The sequence below is a fragment of the Poeciliopsis prolifica genome, unplaced genomic scaffold (assembly GCF_027474105.1).
Source record: "Poeciliopsis prolifica strain line A6 unplaced genomic scaffold, Auburn_PproV2 SCAFFOLD024, whole genome shotgun sequence".
Lineage (NCBI taxonomy): Eukaryota > Metazoa > Chordata > Actinopteri > Cyprinodontiformes > Poeciliidae > Poeciliopsis > Poeciliopsis prolifica.
The window spans coordinates 1146834-1165945 of record NW_026562399.1 but is presented as its reverse complement, the minus strand read 5'-3'; the positions used below and the strand labels follow the sequence as shown (position 1 = coordinate 1165945).

At 37.6% G+C, this 19112-nt stretch overlaps 2 protein-coding genes across 2 annotated transcripts; one reads left to right on the top strand and one right to left on the bottom strand.

The window, feature by feature from the left end:
• Window positions 1-8591: 8591 nt before the first annotated feature.
• On the bottom strand, window positions 8592-11775 carry LOC129370471 (microfibrillar-associated protein 3-like). The gene is made up of 3 exons (XM_055046481.1): window positions 11647-11775; window positions 10638-10923; window positions 8592-10113 (listed from the first exon to the last, which is right to left on the bottom strand). The coding sequence occupies exons 2-3, from the start codon at window positions 10876-10878 to the stop codon at window positions 9437-9439; spliced, it is 918 nt and encodes a 305-aa protein (XP_054902456.1). The 5' UTR covers window positions 10879-10923; window positions 11647-11775; the 3' UTR covers window positions 8592-9436.
• Window positions 11776-12638: 863 nt separating this feature from the next.
• On the top strand, window positions 12639-18770 carry fam114a2 (family with sequence similarity 114 member A2). Its single transcript, XM_055046922.1, has 14 exons — window positions 12639-12844; window positions 13615-13866; window positions 14272-14371; window positions 15144-15245; window positions 15333-15436; window positions 15515-15649; window positions 15729-15893; window positions 16393-16516; window positions 16603-16688; window positions 17005-17091; window positions 17234-17358; window positions 17441-17513; window positions 17674-17727; window positions 18443-18770. The coding sequence occupies exons 2-14, from the start codon at window positions 13630-13632 to the stop codon at window positions 18542-18544; spliced, it is 1494 nt and encodes a 497-aa protein (XP_054902897.1). The 5' UTR covers window positions 12639-12844; window positions 13615-13629; the 3' UTR covers window positions 18545-18770.
• Window positions 18771-19112: the final 342 nt, after the last annotated feature.

Sequence of the window (19112 nt, the reverse complement as noted above, 5' to 3'; positions counted from 1 at the left end):
ACCACTCAGCCGTGGGAATCAAACTGATAAAAACAAAGCCTTTAGGAGGATCACTCCTCTCCAAGACCCAATTCACTTCTGAGGACCCTCATTTTCTCTTTCAGTGTCAAGCCAGAGCTCTTAGTGACAATACTATCTTAACAGCCAAAAACCCAGCAGTCAGCAGAGGACGGAAAAAAAAAGACTTTTTTTTTTTTTGCTCTTTCATCATGATTTGTGTGAATAATGTCCGGATCCCAGCATGTAAATCAACTGCCTCCGACCAAAAGAGACCTTCCAGGTCCTGACTGCAGTTTGAAATACATGACGTAAAATGAGACATTTACATAAATTTTCAATGTCATACAAGAGCAGTCACACAGGACAGCTTAATGAAAAGATCAGAGAAATGAACCCAATGCTGTAGATGGAGGAGAAATGAGGCATTAAAATGATAGGACGTCTCGTGGGCACGGGGGGGAAAGAGCATTCTCTTTCAGCTCTGTGAGTTGCACAAGGACACTCTGCTTTAATCCTAAAAATCACCCTCCATATCCTTCTCATCTGCTGCCATATTCCCCGCGTGGGTCCACTCAAACAGGCCTGCCAAGTTGGAAAAATCAGCCAGCTTGCATTAAAAGTTTAAAGAATTCCTTTGGAGCAAGTTCTTGATTGTTAGGGAACTCTACCTGCGTTATATGGGAATCAGTTCAAAGTGCTAATCATCATTAGCCTTACTTTGAAATGATTTTTACAATCATCTTAGGAAACAAAACAGGACAGATGTAGCTTTTTACGCAGCTTAATGTGGCCAGATAAAGCTGCTAGATGTTTAAATATTCTGCCTGAGATTCTAAGTTTCTAAGTCCAGGCACCATTGGTTCCTGCTGAAAGACATACAATGGACCCCCTAGAGGACAGGGACTGCACTTAAAACTGCCCATTTTAATGGTTAAAACACCAAATATGTCCTATTACTCATTAATATACAGAGTCGAAATTGCATTGGCACTACTAAATATGCCAACATATTAATGGATTCCCTTGGGGAGTACACCCAATGAGAACAAAGGAAAATAAGTGGGACTCCTTGATTGGCTGCTTTGCAAACGTTGGCCACAAGCTTGCCAAGTAACATTATGTGTATTTATCTCAACTTCCCAAGCTGCGTTTTCCTTTTAGTATTTAAGATATTTTATTTGAATATGCACATTTTCCACAAATAATTTAGTGTTCTGTTTAAAATGAAATTTACTGAGTCATGAATAGGTAGAGGTCCACTGTTGTCTAGTTCAGTTCCATTATTTGGGCAAAATTTCAACTGAAAACATAGTGCAGGTTGTCAAAACAGCATACTCTGATCCAAAGGAATGTGCAAACCATTTAATTTTTTTAATTTTTATTTTTTAATTTGTATGTGTGCATTAAAAAACAACAGATAATGCTGCTAACAGCAAAACATTTTTTACATAAGTGAAATAATCTGCCAGTGGAACTCTTTTTTTTTTTTTCATCAATTTTAAGAAATTATTGACTGAAAACAAGCTGGTATATCTTACTGAAAACTTCCTTGTAAGTTAGTTTCATCTCATTTCAAGTATAGTAAGATAGTTGCACTGGAAGCTAGACATAAAATACTTGGTAGCATGTAAAGGTTTTGTATCAAGATATTTTTTCAGCTGCATCATCCAGACCTCCATGACACTAATATATTTCACAGTTAATTACAGCATGTAGAGAAGCAGGATGTTAGGAAAGATTTAGAGGCTTTTCACCCAAACTGTGGATCTATGGAGCATATGTGTAGAATTTGGTCTTTTTCTGTCATGTCAATGCAAACACTCATGAATAGTAAACATGTTGGCCATGTGTCGCATTTAGAAGACTGAGCGCAGACCAGATAACCGACTTGCCGGTTGCCATGACCTGAATGTGACAGAACGGTATTGCTATGCAGCTCGTACGGCGAGCCAGTAAATTAATGCTGCACAGCCTGGGACTTCCAGGACTGAGGGCTTGCTTAGGCTGACTTATGCAAATGCAACCTGAGCCGAAACCTCGAAAATGAACAAGAGGCTTGAATGGGAACTTGTAACCATTAAAGTAATGTCATCTGGGACGCTCACAGAGGAGCACATCCCACCTGCCTGAATAAAGATAAAAGGAGAAGATGGTCAATAAATATTTCATAAGCTTCATTATTGCATATTTATAGTGAGTCTGCCATTCAGTAAATTACCCAACTCTATGCTGGAGAAAGAGTCTCTGGCCCACAAAGTTGCGCCGTGTAGCGGAGAGAACGGCTGAGTCATCTAATTTAACTGTCCTGTCAACTTAAGTCCTCACAGTCGTTACTCTCCGAGGACTGACTGCACCGGTGGAATGTAGTTAGCTGCAAAGTTTGTCTTAGAAAGTGTCGGGACACAATTTAAAGTGAGGAAGCTCATACCTGACAGAGTCGGTGTTTTTTATTTATTTGGAGTGGCTCCATCTGCTCATCCAGCATGAGGGGAAGGAAATAAGTGAAAAAGGTGAAACCGGTTTAACAGCAAACAATGTGGTGAAGACGTGTATGAATTACAGACTGTTATCTGAAAATAACATGCCCTTGAAGGGGAAGAGTGCCGACTGAAGGCCTCCTTTGCTATTCCAAGGAAACCAGGTTGAAATAGAAGTGAAACTCTGTGAAAGGTGAATGTCTCTTCTATCACAGTTAATTAGTATAAACAAATTAATCAATTTGTGTTTCCATGGATTCAGCCCTCAACAATTTTTAAGCAGAAGAATTCAGAACGAAGACATATCTCACTTTAAATCTACAGTGCATGAGTTTATTTTTTTAAATATTCTGTTTTTAACATATCTGTTGAAACTGTCCCTGTATTGTGACAGTTTGTTATGAGGCAGGTAATCTGTTGTGGTGAACCAAAGCAGAGAGCAAGAGAGAGAGTGTGAGCAGCCTGTACAGCAGCATAATTGACAGTAGTAAGACTCTTCTCCTTATTGGTTGTTTCTGACAGAGCTGTGTATTTCTGCAGTTAGCACTGGGAGCACTGGGAAAAAGCGAAGCAGCTTGATCTTTTCACATATTGTCTATCTTATGTTATTCTGTCACGAGATGGAGACAGTTTTAACAAATATGCAGAAAACATACCTTTTTAAAATAAAATGTATATACTCCAGTTGAAATTTATTTCCATTTTGTTGCACTGCAACAGCAAACCTTTGAAGTTACTTCATTAAGATTTTATGTAAAAAATAAAAAGAAATATGAGGCATAAACTGCCATTCAGCCTCCTTCCAAAGTCAGGGGATTCCTCTTGGATTCCTTTTGCAACATCTAACAGGTTTTCTTTGCTAATTAACTAGAATTCAGTGATATTAAAATAGAGTTAGTTCACATGAAATAGCATATTTCCTTGAAGTGTTTGCATTGCTCAATACGGAGCCTCCAATTGTCTGATCTGGTTAATAAGAAGCAAAATAAAAGGGTTTAGTCTGTGGCACCCTGGGGATGGAGCCACATCATCCCTGTCAAAACTAATTGGAAATTGCTTTCTTCATAAGCAGCTTTCTTATTCTTCACTTAACTTGTTCCATTATATGTCCCACTGTTTTTTCATCAAGGACCACATGCAGAATCAGTAAACTTGGGTTGACATAAAAATGTTGATGATGGCGATGTCAGGTTTAGTTTAGCTAGATATATTTTAGTGAGCCTGGATAAGTTGAACCTCCTCCCACTAACAATCCTGAAGTGTCTGGTAACTTACACGTTTTTGATGTGTCCTGCTCCAACGCAGCCCATTCAAATGCGAGAGGAGCCCTCACTAGTCCATATGATTCTGCCGAAGTTTGATTATGACTCATTCGATTCAGGTTTGTTGAACCAGGCAAACATCAAAAACATGAAGGACACCAGCCTTGATGTGCAGAATTGGACATTCCTGAGTGAAAACATTTGGCAACCTGTTCGTTCCAATGCTTTAAGAAGAGCACTGGTGGTGACACACCATGTACTTTGACAACGCTTCCTTTGGGATGTTTTTTTTTTTTTTTTAACATCACATGGAGTCCCTGTTTTTTGACTTTCTACTTCTCTTCATATTCAAAAAGAGCTGAAAGTAAAATGAGCTTGAAATATGAATAATTCTGACAAGCGAGTAGCTTGTGATGCTGGCTGCCTGGAAATAAGCCGGATGTGAAGCCTGTGGATTTTAAGATTGGATGAATAATGAATGGCAAAACAGGCGAGTTAGGCGAGTACTGCAGCCATCCTCCACTGAAGCTGTGGAAGAAAGTGAATAAAAGGGCAAAACAGAAAACCTCACAATTGACTTGACTTATTTGAAGAATCAGAGTTGAACGTAAGGGGCCTCTTTGGCAATTTCTCCCAACCTAGAGCCACTAATTTAAGGCACTTAAGTATGGTCCAGGTAAGGCTTGCATAATGGAGGAAATTACAGCCTCTAACACGCTCTGTTTGCAGTTCCAGGACATCAAACTGATCTGAGCATAAAGAACAAACCTGGAGAGCTTAATAGAGGCAATTTCCTGTTCCAGTTTACGTGCTTCTTGAAGTGAACTCTCTGATCTTAAACTTCTGTTTAAGATAGCTGTTTGAGCTAATGGTTTTAAACTTCAATCAGTGAAATTATTATGTTATATTTCTGTTTCCTTGAAGATGAAATAGAGTCACACATTTTTAAAAGCATAGCTCTTTTCAAAAATTCAAAATGCAGCCAACGCATGTTTTAGGAAGAACTCTAGAACATTAACCTGGTTTTATTTTGTAGGAGCTGTATAAGAGCATTTAACAAAGATTTGACCTAAACCATTCAGCAACTGGTTAATTATCACATTGGATTAAACTGTGAAACCTGTTTGTCACTTAAAAGGGTAAAATTCTTAATTCCATTTCTAATATGAAACTAATTTTTTTTCTCCAACAGTAAAAGAAAGCATTAGCAATCACCCGAGGCTGAAGTTTACAGTGGTCACACTAACAATGTAGTGACAATGTTAGTTCAACCTTAACCTTTCAGCTTAACCTTAGGATTTTCTGAAAACAACAGCTGAAAAAAATATATCAGTTTGGGACAAATATCCAAACTCCTTGGTTGGATCTCCATTGTATTTTATTAAAAGAAAGTCATTTGAAAACTTCCTGCTGGAAGTACCACTTTCCTCAGATTTAATTACAGGTCATTGTTCTCTGTACGAACCAATGTTCCATGAAGCTGTTCTTGGAAGCAGTGCAGCTTTCTGCTGTGAAACCTGGCTGCAGCCTTGAACATGATATTCTGTTCAAGATATCATGAACAGGATTTATTAGTGTTTGCAACATGCATTAGTGGGTTGTGGAAGAAAAACCTCTTGAAGTTGCTATGATGAACAACTAATCATAAGAAAGAAAGAAAAAAATCTATTTTTCATTCACGAGACAGGTAGGTGAGCTTTGTTTGAGATCAGGCCCACGAACAGAAGAGCCATTAATACAAACAGGCTGAACAGCAGATTCAATCATCTGCATGGAGGCCTACAGACCTCAACGACGTGCTCCTCTCTCATTGTCTCATGTGACTCATCATCTTCTCCCCTTGTCTTGTTTCTTCCAGTTGATTGCAAATGAAATCAAATTAGCAGCAGTCTTATTCTAACCTAATTTTATAAGCAATTTAATTTGAAGAGGCCCAAATTTGCAGCATGCAGACTTCATTCGTTTTTACAAGCATCCTTAATCAGTCACACGCCCTTAGCAAGGCAGGGGAAGATTTTTCTCTCCCACAACTTTCCCTGACTTGCACGCTCCGCACCAATCCTTTTTAGCCCAATCGATTCATTTGGTTTACCTCAATGACACTGAAGCCCGTCGGAAATATTCCTCCCCTAAAATCTTCCTTCCCCTTCCCTCTAAACGCCTGCTCAGGCTCGCTATGATGAATGATCGCCCGCGCCAATCAATTCTGTTTAGATATGCTCGCTTCTGGAGAGGACAAAAAAAAAAAAAAACAAGATGGATGGATTTTTAGAGTTATTCAACACACAGGCCCAAGGTTATTGTTATTTGGGATGCCGGCCAACCTGATATTTTCACAGGTAGGGCAGACTGAGTAACTGTATTACTGGAGATTAACCTCTGGGAAAAATACTACTGGAAACAGAAAAGGCCCAGTGCAAGGAGAGCTCGATAAAGCGCCTGCAACCTTATTCGCTTCTATTTATTTAGTCTCCCTGTACAACAGAAGTAATCTCAGAGCATTTTACAGGGAAGATGAGTTCAATACAGCACCAAATAAATACAGTTTATGTCAATCTAATTATAATTCTGCTAAATCTAATTACAAAGGCAGATTAAACTTTTTTTTCCCCTCGCATTACCACTTTGTTTTTGGCCCAGTATAAACATTTGATCATTCTTGATGATTGTTAGGAATATAGTCCATCTGTTTTTGTTCCTTAGTCAATCAAAATAATAAGAAATTATGTTTTCTTAAAAGTGGATTAAATGTGACAAATAGTAGAGATGGAATTCTCCACAACAGACTTAGACAAAGTGACATCTTACTGCAAACACCAGAAGTGAGCTAATGCAGAAGCATAGCTAGTATTTTAGCAAATATTATATAACCTGTATTCAGCATACTGAGGGCCCTACGTTACCAGTCTGTTAGTGTCAGTTTTCAAGGGGTGATATTCTGCAAGATTTAGTCATTTCAGATCAAACAGATGATGGTTGATTAGCAGAACCTCTGCAGACGTGCTGAGGATATTTGGACCATTTCAGTGAGCTGTGTTGGAGCCGAGACATATCTACACCAGCCCTTGAGGATGGGAGCTAAACACCCAGGACCTGGTCCTTACATCTGTGATGACAGTGAAAGTTGTGTCATGTGTCCCAAGTTTCCAGAACAACTGAAGCTCTGGCACAGGAGACTTGAGAAAACAACTGACTGGAAACTGCAAAGCAACTGGAGCACAGAGAAGCTAGCATGGAGGAAACTTGACAGTGAAAATCAGGAGAATCTGGTGAGGAAACTGACAAGCTTATCACTACTTGGAGAATTGATGAGTGACATGAGAACCAGGTGTGACTAATAAGAAGAAAAATAGAACCCGACCAGGGACACTGAGGGAAGGTGACTAATAAGCACAAAAGAAGCTGAATAAATACACAAAATCATCAACTCAGGAAAACGACTAATATTATTATATTCCTAATAAATACAAAGGAATGCTCCTCTAAACTTACCTTACCTTACCTGAAGGGAGTCATACTGCATAAATATTCTGCTTCTGCTTTGGTTTTGTCTTTCACGTTTTCTTCGCAAAACAAGGAAATAGTATGAGGCCAATATTAATTTTTACTTAATCCCTATGATTGTGCTAATTAGATCTTGCAAACGTGCAATCATTAGCATAGTTTAGGATATTTTTAAGCCCCAGGCATAAAATGTGTTTTTCACACAAATTTTTGCACCTTCCAACTTTATCGCATACAAAGTTGAAAGTTAAAAACCTGCATGACATTTCAGGACATTTTGAAATTTATTGCTTCATGAAATGTTTTACTGGTAAATTCATATCTCATTTTGCAATGTTCAAGTGCACCCAGGATTTGAACAGTAGTTGATACTTTCACTGACTACTAAACTGAGATGTGACTCAAAAACATGTCAGGCTGTTAGAGCGCCGCAGCTCACATGAAATTGTGTTATCCAACAGAGCCATCATGTGGTTTGTTTATACTACTGCACATCCGATCAGACCTCCTTACTATTAATTACTATGGTTTTAAAATATTTAGCATTATTATTGCTATAAAGAAAAGTGAATAACACATGAATAACACACGCTTTGCATGAATTTTATGCAAAGCATCAACATCTTTAGTGTTGACACTTATCCCTCACTTAGGATATCAACTTCTGGACCAAATCCTGATTCCTGACTGATCTCCAGCCGTTATGATCTAATTAATGTCATTAATGGAGTAAATTACAAGTTATTTGGCTTCTGTTTTTGCACCTACCTTTGGAGAACTGATCAGACTATCAGTGGGGTTTAGATCAGAAGAGTTGTCTGACCAAATGTCTTGTGAAGTTTTAATCTTTGATTCACTTTCTTATCACTTCAGCCTTGTGGCACACTCCTCTAAAATGCAAGTAGCTTACAGATAGATCATCAATAAGCTGTTGCTAGATTTTTCAAAGTATCTGCTTATGCAGGACATTTTTGTTACTTTGCCCCCATTATGTCACCAAGATTAACACTGTCAGTATTGAGCAAGCTCAGCTGCTTGTGTCAATATGCATTGGACATTCTAAGGCCTTGTTTGCAGCAGCTAAACTTCTAAGCTTGAAGTTTTTAATTATGAATAAAACTGTTCTTTCGTCTACTTACCAGACGCTTTGAAACGGCGATGATTCAAATTGATAACAGTTGCATGATTCTCCTTCCATGTAACCACAGCAAACCAAAATAAGAATTTTAATTTTATCTTCCTCACTTTTACAGTAATCAGTCTGCAAATTAGACTGATTTCAGCGTTTTTCATGCCATTCAGATGTTCTCCATCAATGTGAAGTAGAAAGAGGAAAAAGCAAACCAGATTCATTACTAAAACCTTTTTAGTTCAATCCCAGTTCACAGATTGATCACATTGCTTTGTTTTATTTTGATATCCTTTAGCAACATAAAAAAGAAGCAACAGAACAGTTTTATCAACATCATCACATTTATACATTTTACAAATCTTTGCTTTCGACTTCTGTTGAGACAAACATCCAGGGTTAGCATCCAAATGAGTAACACATTTGCCTTTCACACATCCCCATGTGCATACAAAACAACTTCGTTAGAAAATTAGTCTTCTTCTCATATAATCACATAATTTAATTAAATTTTCAGACCAAATATGACATTTTCCATGGTAAATATTCCATCTTACTGTCTAACGTTTACATTTAAACTGTTGACGCTTTATTTAAAATCCTCATTTCAAGCTTTGCAATTAAACGTTTTTCAGGCAAACAAAGACTTGTGTAAACATGCAAATCTTTGTACACAAAGACTTGCATGTCAAGTCCTAGAAAACCAATTACCTATGAGTGATGTGACAACAATGGAAGTGGAGAGGTAATGATTTTACCAGGCAATATTTTCTCAGTGAAGGCTGACCAGCATGTCAAAGGAATAAAGGAACCTTGAATAAGTGAAATGATTGAAACATTAAACAAAAATTGGAAATCTGGTGGAAAGTTAAATAATATCTGAAAGCAAGGGGAAAAGCCTAAAGTTAATTTAAGCTTATGTTTGAGAACTTGAGCTGCAGAAATAAGAATGTGATTAAAAATAAAACATAAATTGCTACATTCAAGATGAAAGGCAATCTTCAAAGACAAAAACCTAACTTATCTGGCTGTAAAAATGTTCTTTGCTGGAATTCCCACTGAGTTCATGCACTGCTCTCATCATCCTCAGTGTCAACCTTTACTTTATGCAGAGACACATTCAAGTCTTCACTGATTCCATCATTCCTTTGTCTTTCACTCAACATCATTGCCTCACACACATTTTCCTCTTCGATTTGGTCAGGACACAGTGGTCCTAAGGCCTGCCTGTTCCTCTTTCCATGATCACTCTCTGGGTTCATGTTCTCCTCTGAAAACGATCTGCAGTTCAGAATGAGCGGTGGAAGAGGAATGCTGCATGCCAACTCCTCGATGTGACGGGCGAACTCCATGGTCTTAAACTGTGTGACCTTGGCGAACTCCACCGTCTTCGCTGACGTGACTATGGGAATGTTTTTGGCAATGTCAAATGCCTTCTGCAGCTTCTCGATGCCCTCAGTGCAGAAGAACTCATTGATGGTCTTCTCTGTCTCTTTGAGGTGGCTACTGACCATGCACAAGCGTGCCACATTGAGGACCATTGTGATGGCGAAAGCCACCAAGCACACAATGACAAAGTACAGCCCCAGGCCACTGTTGGTGTACGCCACACGCAGAGTGACTGTATAGTTTCTGGTGAGGCCGATGCCTGCTGAGGCTACGCAGGTGTAGCTGCCACGGTCCTCAAAGGACACTGCACTGATGTTTAGGGCTCCCCTCTCCTGGATCTGCCACTTCCCACCTAACATTATAAAAGACAATTAAATACCTGCAATCTGTACAGAGTTTTTGTATACTTTGGCAGTCTCAAATTTAAGACTTTTTAAGACCATTATTAATGGAATTTAAGAGTTGTATTTATGTATCCACATAAATATACAAACTTCATTTGGAGAGCTTTGGTACTTTGCACCGGCAACCTGTAAGTTCTGTTAGTTGCAAGTTGCATCCATAGATGTGATTCTTTTTTTGTATATCTGAATCTAGATCTTAATTTAGATTAAGATGTAGGGGGATTTGGAAACCGATTCTACAAGTAAATACCAATGTTGTGGTCCACATGAACAAATGAACAAATCTTCCCTTTTTGAAGGGGATGTTCCTTTGTCTTTCTCATTTTGGAGTGGCTAAAAACAGTGAGTCTTTGCATTGTGCTATGAGAATATGAGAGGGAAATGAGAAGTCATGCACTGATGATTAGATATTTCTTGACAAATTAAAAGGTAAATTATCAAATAAAAACGGCTAATAATAAAATCCTGTTACCTTCTTCTTTTCCAAGAAGAAGTCCTTTAGAGTTGTACCACCGGACGTCCTCTTGAACTTCAGTCACGTTACACTCGATGAGTGTGCTGGACCCTTCCTTTGCCAAGATGTACCTGCTAGAAGTGACTGGGGCCAACTCTGTGATGGACCCTGCTTCTGAATCATTATGAGCTCCATCTGCTGTCCAGCAACCAAGCAGCAGGAGGAGCGTGTGTGACAGGCAGTGCTTCTTAGATAACATGATGAGTGAAGTTTCAGGCTGACATCACACATAGACCAGAAAAACCTGCAAAACAAGTAGAGTTAGTGATTGTGACACAACAGCACCCAGCTACTGACCCATTTTCTTTTCTATTTTGTCAGTATCTTTTTTTTTGTACATTAAATTTTAATATTACAAGTTCTTGGTATCATAGCATTAATGTTGAATTTAAACTAAAATCAAATATGCACCATTTAAGTCTTTACAGGATGACTGAGATGTACCTGATTCCTTTTTCTTATCCTCTTCATGAACTAGATTACAGTAGTTAAAATTATAATGAATACAGGGATTATTACCATTCGTATTTCAGTTAATCTAATTTGAATGGTATACTATGTATTTTTATAAAAAGCGATTTACATTTTGTATCTAATTCAAGTTTAATGGTATTAATTATATTGTCTTTAGGGAGATGTTGGTTTTCTATTAAAAACCAACATCTCCCTATTACACTTACACTAATTAATTTAAACTAAAGGATATTAAACTGACCCTTAATGAAAAAAAAATGTGTACAATGAAAGCTAAATTGCACTATGTAAAAGTCACAAAACTATGTTAAATCTTTTTTTCAAAACGTATAAAAAAACATTGTTTTATATTTGACTAAATCTTGGTTTTTACAGTTCACGAAACAGACGACCTGTGGAGAAAAAAGTCACTATCGCTCAGATTAGATGAGCACTGATTCTACTCAGACTATGAAGGAATTTCAAACAATCATCTGCCATGTAACCTACTCACCTACTGCTGAATCACAACATCCTGAGTCTTCAACAGATTTAAGCTTATTTTAGACCAAAAGATAGAAACTTAATTCATAGATATATTCCCTCCAGTGCTGAAATCGAGCACATATTGTACACTCCAACAACTTCCTGGAACAGGTGCTCAATGGGCGTGGCCTAACGTTTATCTGTGAAACACTTTAGAACGAAAGAAAAGATAGTAAATAAATAATAAATAAATAAATAAATAAATAAATAAATAAATAAATAAATAAATATTTTCTTCTTAAAAATACATATGACAATTGTGGTATTTTGTTTGGTTAAGTGAAAATATGTCATTGGATTTTATTAGTAGCACATTGTTGGATTTTTGTTTTTCATTGTAAAAAAAAAAATAAAAAATAAAATAAAAACAATAATGTCTTTTTCCGCTCCGTAAACTCGTTTAATGATTTTATTTTGAAATATTCAACAATTTAATTCCGTATCCTTTTATGCATCAGGTTTTCCAAACAGGACACAACATAACATAATATCTTGTAAAATAAAACACAGTGAAGAGCAATATTGCAATATAATGATCCAACTTCAATGAGCTGGGGCTTCGTTGTCCGTGAAGATGAAATGATCCCTGTGCTGTTCATGCAGGAGCATAATAACAGGATTAATGATGTTATTCCACAAGTATGGGCTTGTCACAAAGTGTAGGGCAGTTCTGTATTGACTTGACACACCTGTCCACACCTAACACCACTAACACCTAAACCTCATCTGCCTTCGCTTTTTTAACACATGATGGCACAAAGGGCACATACATGCTTCTGATAGCATCAATTATCTATTTTTCTTTTGTTCATAATATGGACTTATTTTTTCTGAAACAATGTGAAGAAATAATAAACTAAAATCATGGGGGGAAAAAAATTACTTTGCAATTTGTACATATTTGAAAGCTGTTCGTTTTTCAGGCCTGCTTTTATTTTGAAGGCATCAGACGGAAGTCTCTTGTCCCCCAGCTGATGACAGACCTAACCTTTGAAAACAAAATGTGACGTGGCTAATCTTTCTGGACAACAAGAAGAAACCTGAATTATTTCTGTAATTTGAAAAATTAACATAAATTTAAGGCCTGGATTAGGAATCCAAAACTCTAACTAAAACGGAAAATTCTTCTAATTACTTTTGGGAAGGAAACAACAAGCAGATTGAAGGTAAACGTTAGCTACTAGCATCAAGACTGAGATCAGAAGAGGTTCATTTGTTGTAAAAACTTGATATGTCTTGATATGTCTTCATGGCTCTTGTTAAATTGGTTGAGGATAGCTTTAATGTTTAGTTCAATAAACTGTTTTAGCAGAAACTTTCGACGTGGTAAATCTTTGACAACATCAACAGGAATAACAGATTTGAAACACACATTAACACCGTGTGCTAATTGTAAGTGTCTATGGGGAAACTAGAGGTTCAAGGCCATAATATCCTAAAGCATGAATATCAAACAATGCCGGTGTTCAACACAGCTGGATCACATACATGAAAGAAGCATGTGTATGATGCGTAACTGTGGCAACATAGTATGGTTTTTACTAGTGGAAGTATGTAATTAGCATTTTGAAAACTCAAATAATACCTGCAGATCAGGACATAAGAGCTGAACAATCTCCTCATATCTCTAACGTCTCTGTCTGTGCCTTATGGTTGTCTAATCATAAGGCCAGAAAAAAAGATTTATAGAGGAGCCGCAAAAGCTAATTATTTGGATTAATATGCTTCCCATTCCCAATAAGTCATTGTGTCATCTGCTGCTCAGAAATTGAGCTGTTAGCATGTCATAACTGTCAATGAGGCTGCCATACAGCAACAGCCTTCAGTCAAAGGCTTCTTTAGTTTTGTTGTTAGGCTGACTGTTAATGTTCATAGCCCCAAATGGCACATTAAAAAAAAATCTGTCAAATTTAATGCTGTCTGTTATTTTCTGCAGACATGTTGTGCTGAGATGTCTGAAAAGATGTCAGACAGCGACGCACCTCATTCAGAAAGCGATGGAATAGAGGGAGCGCCTGGGATCAAAGGCCCCTCTCCAGCTGGAACACCAGGCAGCTCCTCAGCATCCACACCAGACAACTCTATTGATGTTGCCCCAACGAGGAAAGCCAGGAGGAGACCTGAGACCAAACCTGCAGAGGAAACTGAGCCAACACCAAAACCAGAGGAGGAACAGCAGCCAGCAAAGGTAGCCACTAAATTGTCCTTTATTTATTCACAAATGAAAGAAGTCTCAAATTGTTTCCTTATATAATTATTATTAATTGTGATTAAACATAGTACAGATGTTTTCTTTATTATTAAATAGCCTATTATACTAGCTGTGAATTGGGGATGCCAGTTTGAATACACGAAGTCAATAAATGCAATGGCATTTCACGTAGTAGCATCCAAGAAGTTGATTGCTTCTTTTAAGAGGTTTGATAAAAATCAAAATGTTTCACAGAAGCTAAGTTCAAGTTTTAACCACATAACAGAACTAAACTAATTGTACATTTTTGTGGTTATTTGAGTTGCCAAAGAATTATGTATTGTTGTATCAACTTAAACTCTTTGTGTTCCATATTTTATTTTCCTCCCTTTTCGCTCACAGATGCCAAGTGAATCAACTGTCTCTCAAGGTGGATGGGGATACTGGGGCAGCTGGGGTAAATCCATCCTGTCCACAGCAACAGCTACTGTCACCACTGTGGGTGAGTCTCCAGAACACCACGCTGTCTCTTTTAGGACCAGTCTGGATTTTTTTTTTTTTTTTTTTTCTTTGGGTCTTCTCTTTCAAAATTTACAAACAGTTTTGAAAATTGCAACAGTTGCTGAAGAAAATGTCTGTGATATCTGTTTACTAGAAATAATTGTCAACATGATGACCTGCAATTTTGGCTAGACCATTGTACCCTCCTTAAAATGGGACATTGAAAGTGAGACTACAAAGAGGAGAAGAAAAGAAGTCTGGAAAAACTTGCCAACTTCATTTAGTTGTATTAGTTTGGTTTAGTCTTCAATCTGTGAAACCGGAAGAGTCCCCAATTATCCTAACACTAAGCTAATTAACAATCAAAGGAAAGGGAAGAAAATATGTTAAAGGTATTAATATATATTCTAGGTATAGGCCTAAAAAATACTTGACAATGATTTTGTCGAAAACTTATGAGAGAAAAACATAATACTGACTAAAAATAGCAGAAATATAAAAAATAAGCCACAAATAGTAAAAAGGATAACAACTAAATTTGTCTTATAAAAATATATATGTACACAAACACACACACACACACACATTGTCTTTCACCTGCGGTATAGTTGCCAAATTTCATGACCAAGTAAGACCCAGATATGAATGAAATGTTTGCAAACCGAAAGATTATAGTTTATTTTTCTGTGATTAGGAATGGAGACATGTCCGTTCCTATGGCCATACGCTGTTTGTGTTTATTCTTCACCACTTGTTATTTTCTGCTTGTCCAGGCCAGGGGCTCACTCAAGTCATAGAAAAGGCAGAAACATCTCTAGGAATTCCCAGTCCAACTGAACTGTCAGCTAAGGTGGAGGAAGAGGAAAAACATCAGGGTGAGACATACTAATCAATTGAAGAGAAGATAGAATAAATCAAAACATTTTACTTTTTTCATCACAATTTGGATTGTTCTCCTGCAGGCGAAGGCAGCAGTGAGAAAGAAAAATCTGCAACTGATGGATCCTCACCAGTAGGAAGCGCGATGGGAATGTTCTCGTCTCTGACCAGTGTTGTTCAGACCACAGTGAGGAAATGTTTTACTGCATGTGGTGATGGTCACACATGCAGTGAATGATCTCAAATAAAGTAAACCTCTTCATAGGGGAAGACTGTGATCACAGGAGGTCTGGACGCTCTGGAGTTCATTGGGAAGAAGACGATGGATGTGATAGCTGAAGGAGATCCTGGCTTTAAGAAGACCAAAGGACTGATGAACAGGAACGCCTCTCTGTCTCAGGTGGGCAAAGTCTCAATGAGTTGATAGGGGAATGTAAAGTAAAAATCCCAATTTATTTCTTCTTCTGCTTCTTTGTCAGGTTTTGCGGGAGGCTAAAGAGCGAGAGGAGCTGCAGACAGCGAAGAAAGAGTCATCAGATACAGAGAAGAAGGTGGTGGCACACTACGGGATGCTGTTTGATGAATTCCAGGGTTTGTCACACCTCGAAGCCCTGGAGATCCTGTCCAGAGAGAGCGAATCTAAGGTACAGCTTCCCTAATTGCTTTAAAAACAAGTTTGTATTGAAATTAAAGATATTATGAGAGATATTTCACTTTTATGTCTAATTTGATCAAGTCCTGACATTTTATCATTACTAAAAGTTTTAAAAGGCAATCATCCTGTGATAGTTGCTCATTAAGCACTCCTCTTACTGGATCTCAGTTTTAAGAATTCTTTTGTCGATTACTAAAACTTCAGCACAGATGTTGAACTTTACTCAAATGAAAGTTTACAAAACAACCAAATAAATTTAGCAATTTAGAAATTCTCTGGAAATTCAACTTAAGGGAAGCTAGATGTTTTCAAACTTTGCACAAATGTTTAGGTGTTACACCAAACATTTTATTTTCTATGACCAGTGTGGTCATAGCCAACACCGGCAACAATCTTAGAGAAGCTAATGTTTCTACTCATCAAATTACGAAGGGTTATAGGAGAAGCTGCTCTCGGTTTTTATTCTTAGTTCTGTGTGTTTCATGCAGGTGAAGTCTGTGCTGACGACTCTGTCTGGAGACGAGCTGATCCAGCTCAGAGAGGAGCTGAACCAAATCAAGGAATCTTTCTCCATGGTGGAGTTTGATGATGAAGAGGTCGACGACAAGAAAGGTAAGGCTTAGTTTCTTTTGGGTTAGCATGTCTGCACCAGCATGAAAGTCACCAGGATTAAACTGTCTTTCTTCATCTGATCCCAGACGAAGATGGTATAGAGTTTGAGAAGGATTTAACGTCAGCCGTTGATGGTCTCAGTGTTTCTGCCACAGCAGACAAACTCATTAAGGTATGATGTTAAGGTGGCTGATTCCTGCCTGGATTTTATGAAGTTAGATGGAGGGTTCTGGAGTAGCTAGCTATTTATCATGTGGTCAACCTCCAAACAATTAGTGTCCAAATTGCTAACAGCCATAAAGGGTAATGTTCAGTCTAATTTTACAAAAGTAGTCCAAATTGTATCAAATTTAAATACATCATGCTACCATTACATTTGGAATGGAATAACTTTTCAACTCAGCTATCAGATTTGAGGAATTGCTCCATTTCTTATGTTAAATGTTTTAAATGTTAGCAATAACAGCATCATCTCTGTAATCTATCAGGCCTGTCAGAACGCCTGCAGCACCATCAGCGACATGAGCAAACCACAGGAAGACGGCGAAGAGACTGAGAGGACGCCCTCTGCAGAGGTGAGTCCATCTTCAGTTTGCAAAGTCACAAACTAAGGATAAGTTAACTAAGGATAACAGTATTTTTAGAGTTTGGTGCACTTCTGGAAGTTGAAATTTATAATTCGTCTGAAGTATAAACATATTTTGTGAAATTCTTTAGGATGTACATGCTGCAGCCATCCAGAGTCTCGCAGAGCTGACTGCTCGCTCCATTGAGCTTTTCCACAAACTGGCTCAGATGATCCTGTTCTCCAATGGCAGCACAGACGCCAACGTCCTGTCGCAGTAATACCATTTTATATTTTCTAGTTTTCACACACACAGACATGGTGAGGGAAACCAATTGCATTAAATCTTTTTGTTTCAGACTAACTGTCATCCTGTGTAAAGAAATCTCTCTGCTTTCCAAGAAGTTCACCTCCTGCCTGACCACAGCAGGGGTAAGTGAACTGATGCTTTGTCAACATTTAGCCTGGAGGACGAGTATTCATGCTTCATTTTAATTTTGCACTCAGAACCATAGCAGTTAATATTTTTAGTCTGAATAAATACAAAGTCTTTAGGTAATAGTCAGAGTTCTGACAGCTCTGTTTTTTACAGTTTAAAGAGAAGGGAGATATCCTGAACCCGCTGATTACAGGAATCTTTCTTGAGGTTTGTGCTTATTTTTTGTTTTATAACAAACACTTATTTTACAATAAGCTTTACCCATTAATGTTTGATTGAATCAAGAAAATAGATCAAATTAAAGCAACTTCCATCTAAGGTTAGACATTTATTGTATCATTTATTGTGATAAAATTTGAATTTCTTGTAAAGATAAATTCCAATTAATGATGTATTTAGAAAAACCCTGAAACTGGCTGTATTGTCAGCATTGTTATTTTTACTCTATTTCTCCATTGATTTTTTTTCAATAAGAATATCAATACATTTTGAAATGTGAATAAACAGTCACTGTGTGCAGTTTAGTGATACAAATCACACCTTATTATGTGACCAGTGTCCTAAAGTGGCATTTTACACATGGAAATGTTTTTGGGAGCAGTATTTGCATTTGTGTGGCAACGAGGTTGACTTGAAAGATTTGATAGGGATTGGCACCACAAAGCATGAGACAGTGGTCTCTTCCTGGAAAGGTGTGAGTCAGACTACACTTTTGAGTTCCTTAAAAAAGAGGTGGAAGGTGAGCGGAAGTCTGGGAAGGAACTGTTGCCATTTTGCAAATTGCCTTGTTTTGTAGTCCAGCAGGGATGTGTTCTTGGTCCATCACTCCATTTATAATTTTGTGCAGTACATTTCAAGTTTGCCTTTTTTAATTTTTATTTTATGACATTTACTAAATTAAATCAATTGTTATCTTACTCAGGCTTCCAACAGTGCATCTTACATCCAGGATGCCTTCCAGCTCCTCTTGCCGATACTGGAGATTTCCCACATCCAGAGGAGAGCTGGACGGGCGGAGCAGTGATTTCTGATATCTGCTGCTTTGGGAACTGACACCATCAGAAGACTGACACAAAGCCTCAACACTTTTATAAACATCTTTCTGTCACACAGTGTTATTTTTTTTTGTTGTTGTTTTACATGTTCTGTACAGTGAATTCACTTACTGAGGCCCTAACCCGGGATATTTGGATCTGCCAGCTCTGATCTGAGAAAACTAAAAGAAAATATAAACATGAAGTGGCAACATCCTTGTGCTTTCTACTTTAACACCACACAGATCAACACCGTCTCAAAGAACTCTTTATTTTCAAAAATATCATGTGGAAGTAAATCAGAAATGTTATCCTGCTTCAGTCTCAATTAAATAAAAAGGTAAATGAAATAAGGGATTTTTTTTTTTTTACTGATCAGATATATTGTGAATATGGAATAAATAAAATGAGAGATAATCCCAACAACATACATTAAAGCCCAAAAGTATTCAAACCCCCGACAGATTTATATTTTGGATGATTTTCCATCAACCAATATATTTGCTTCTGATAGGAAATTAGACTGTCATGTCTGAAAACAATATAAAACAGCATAAT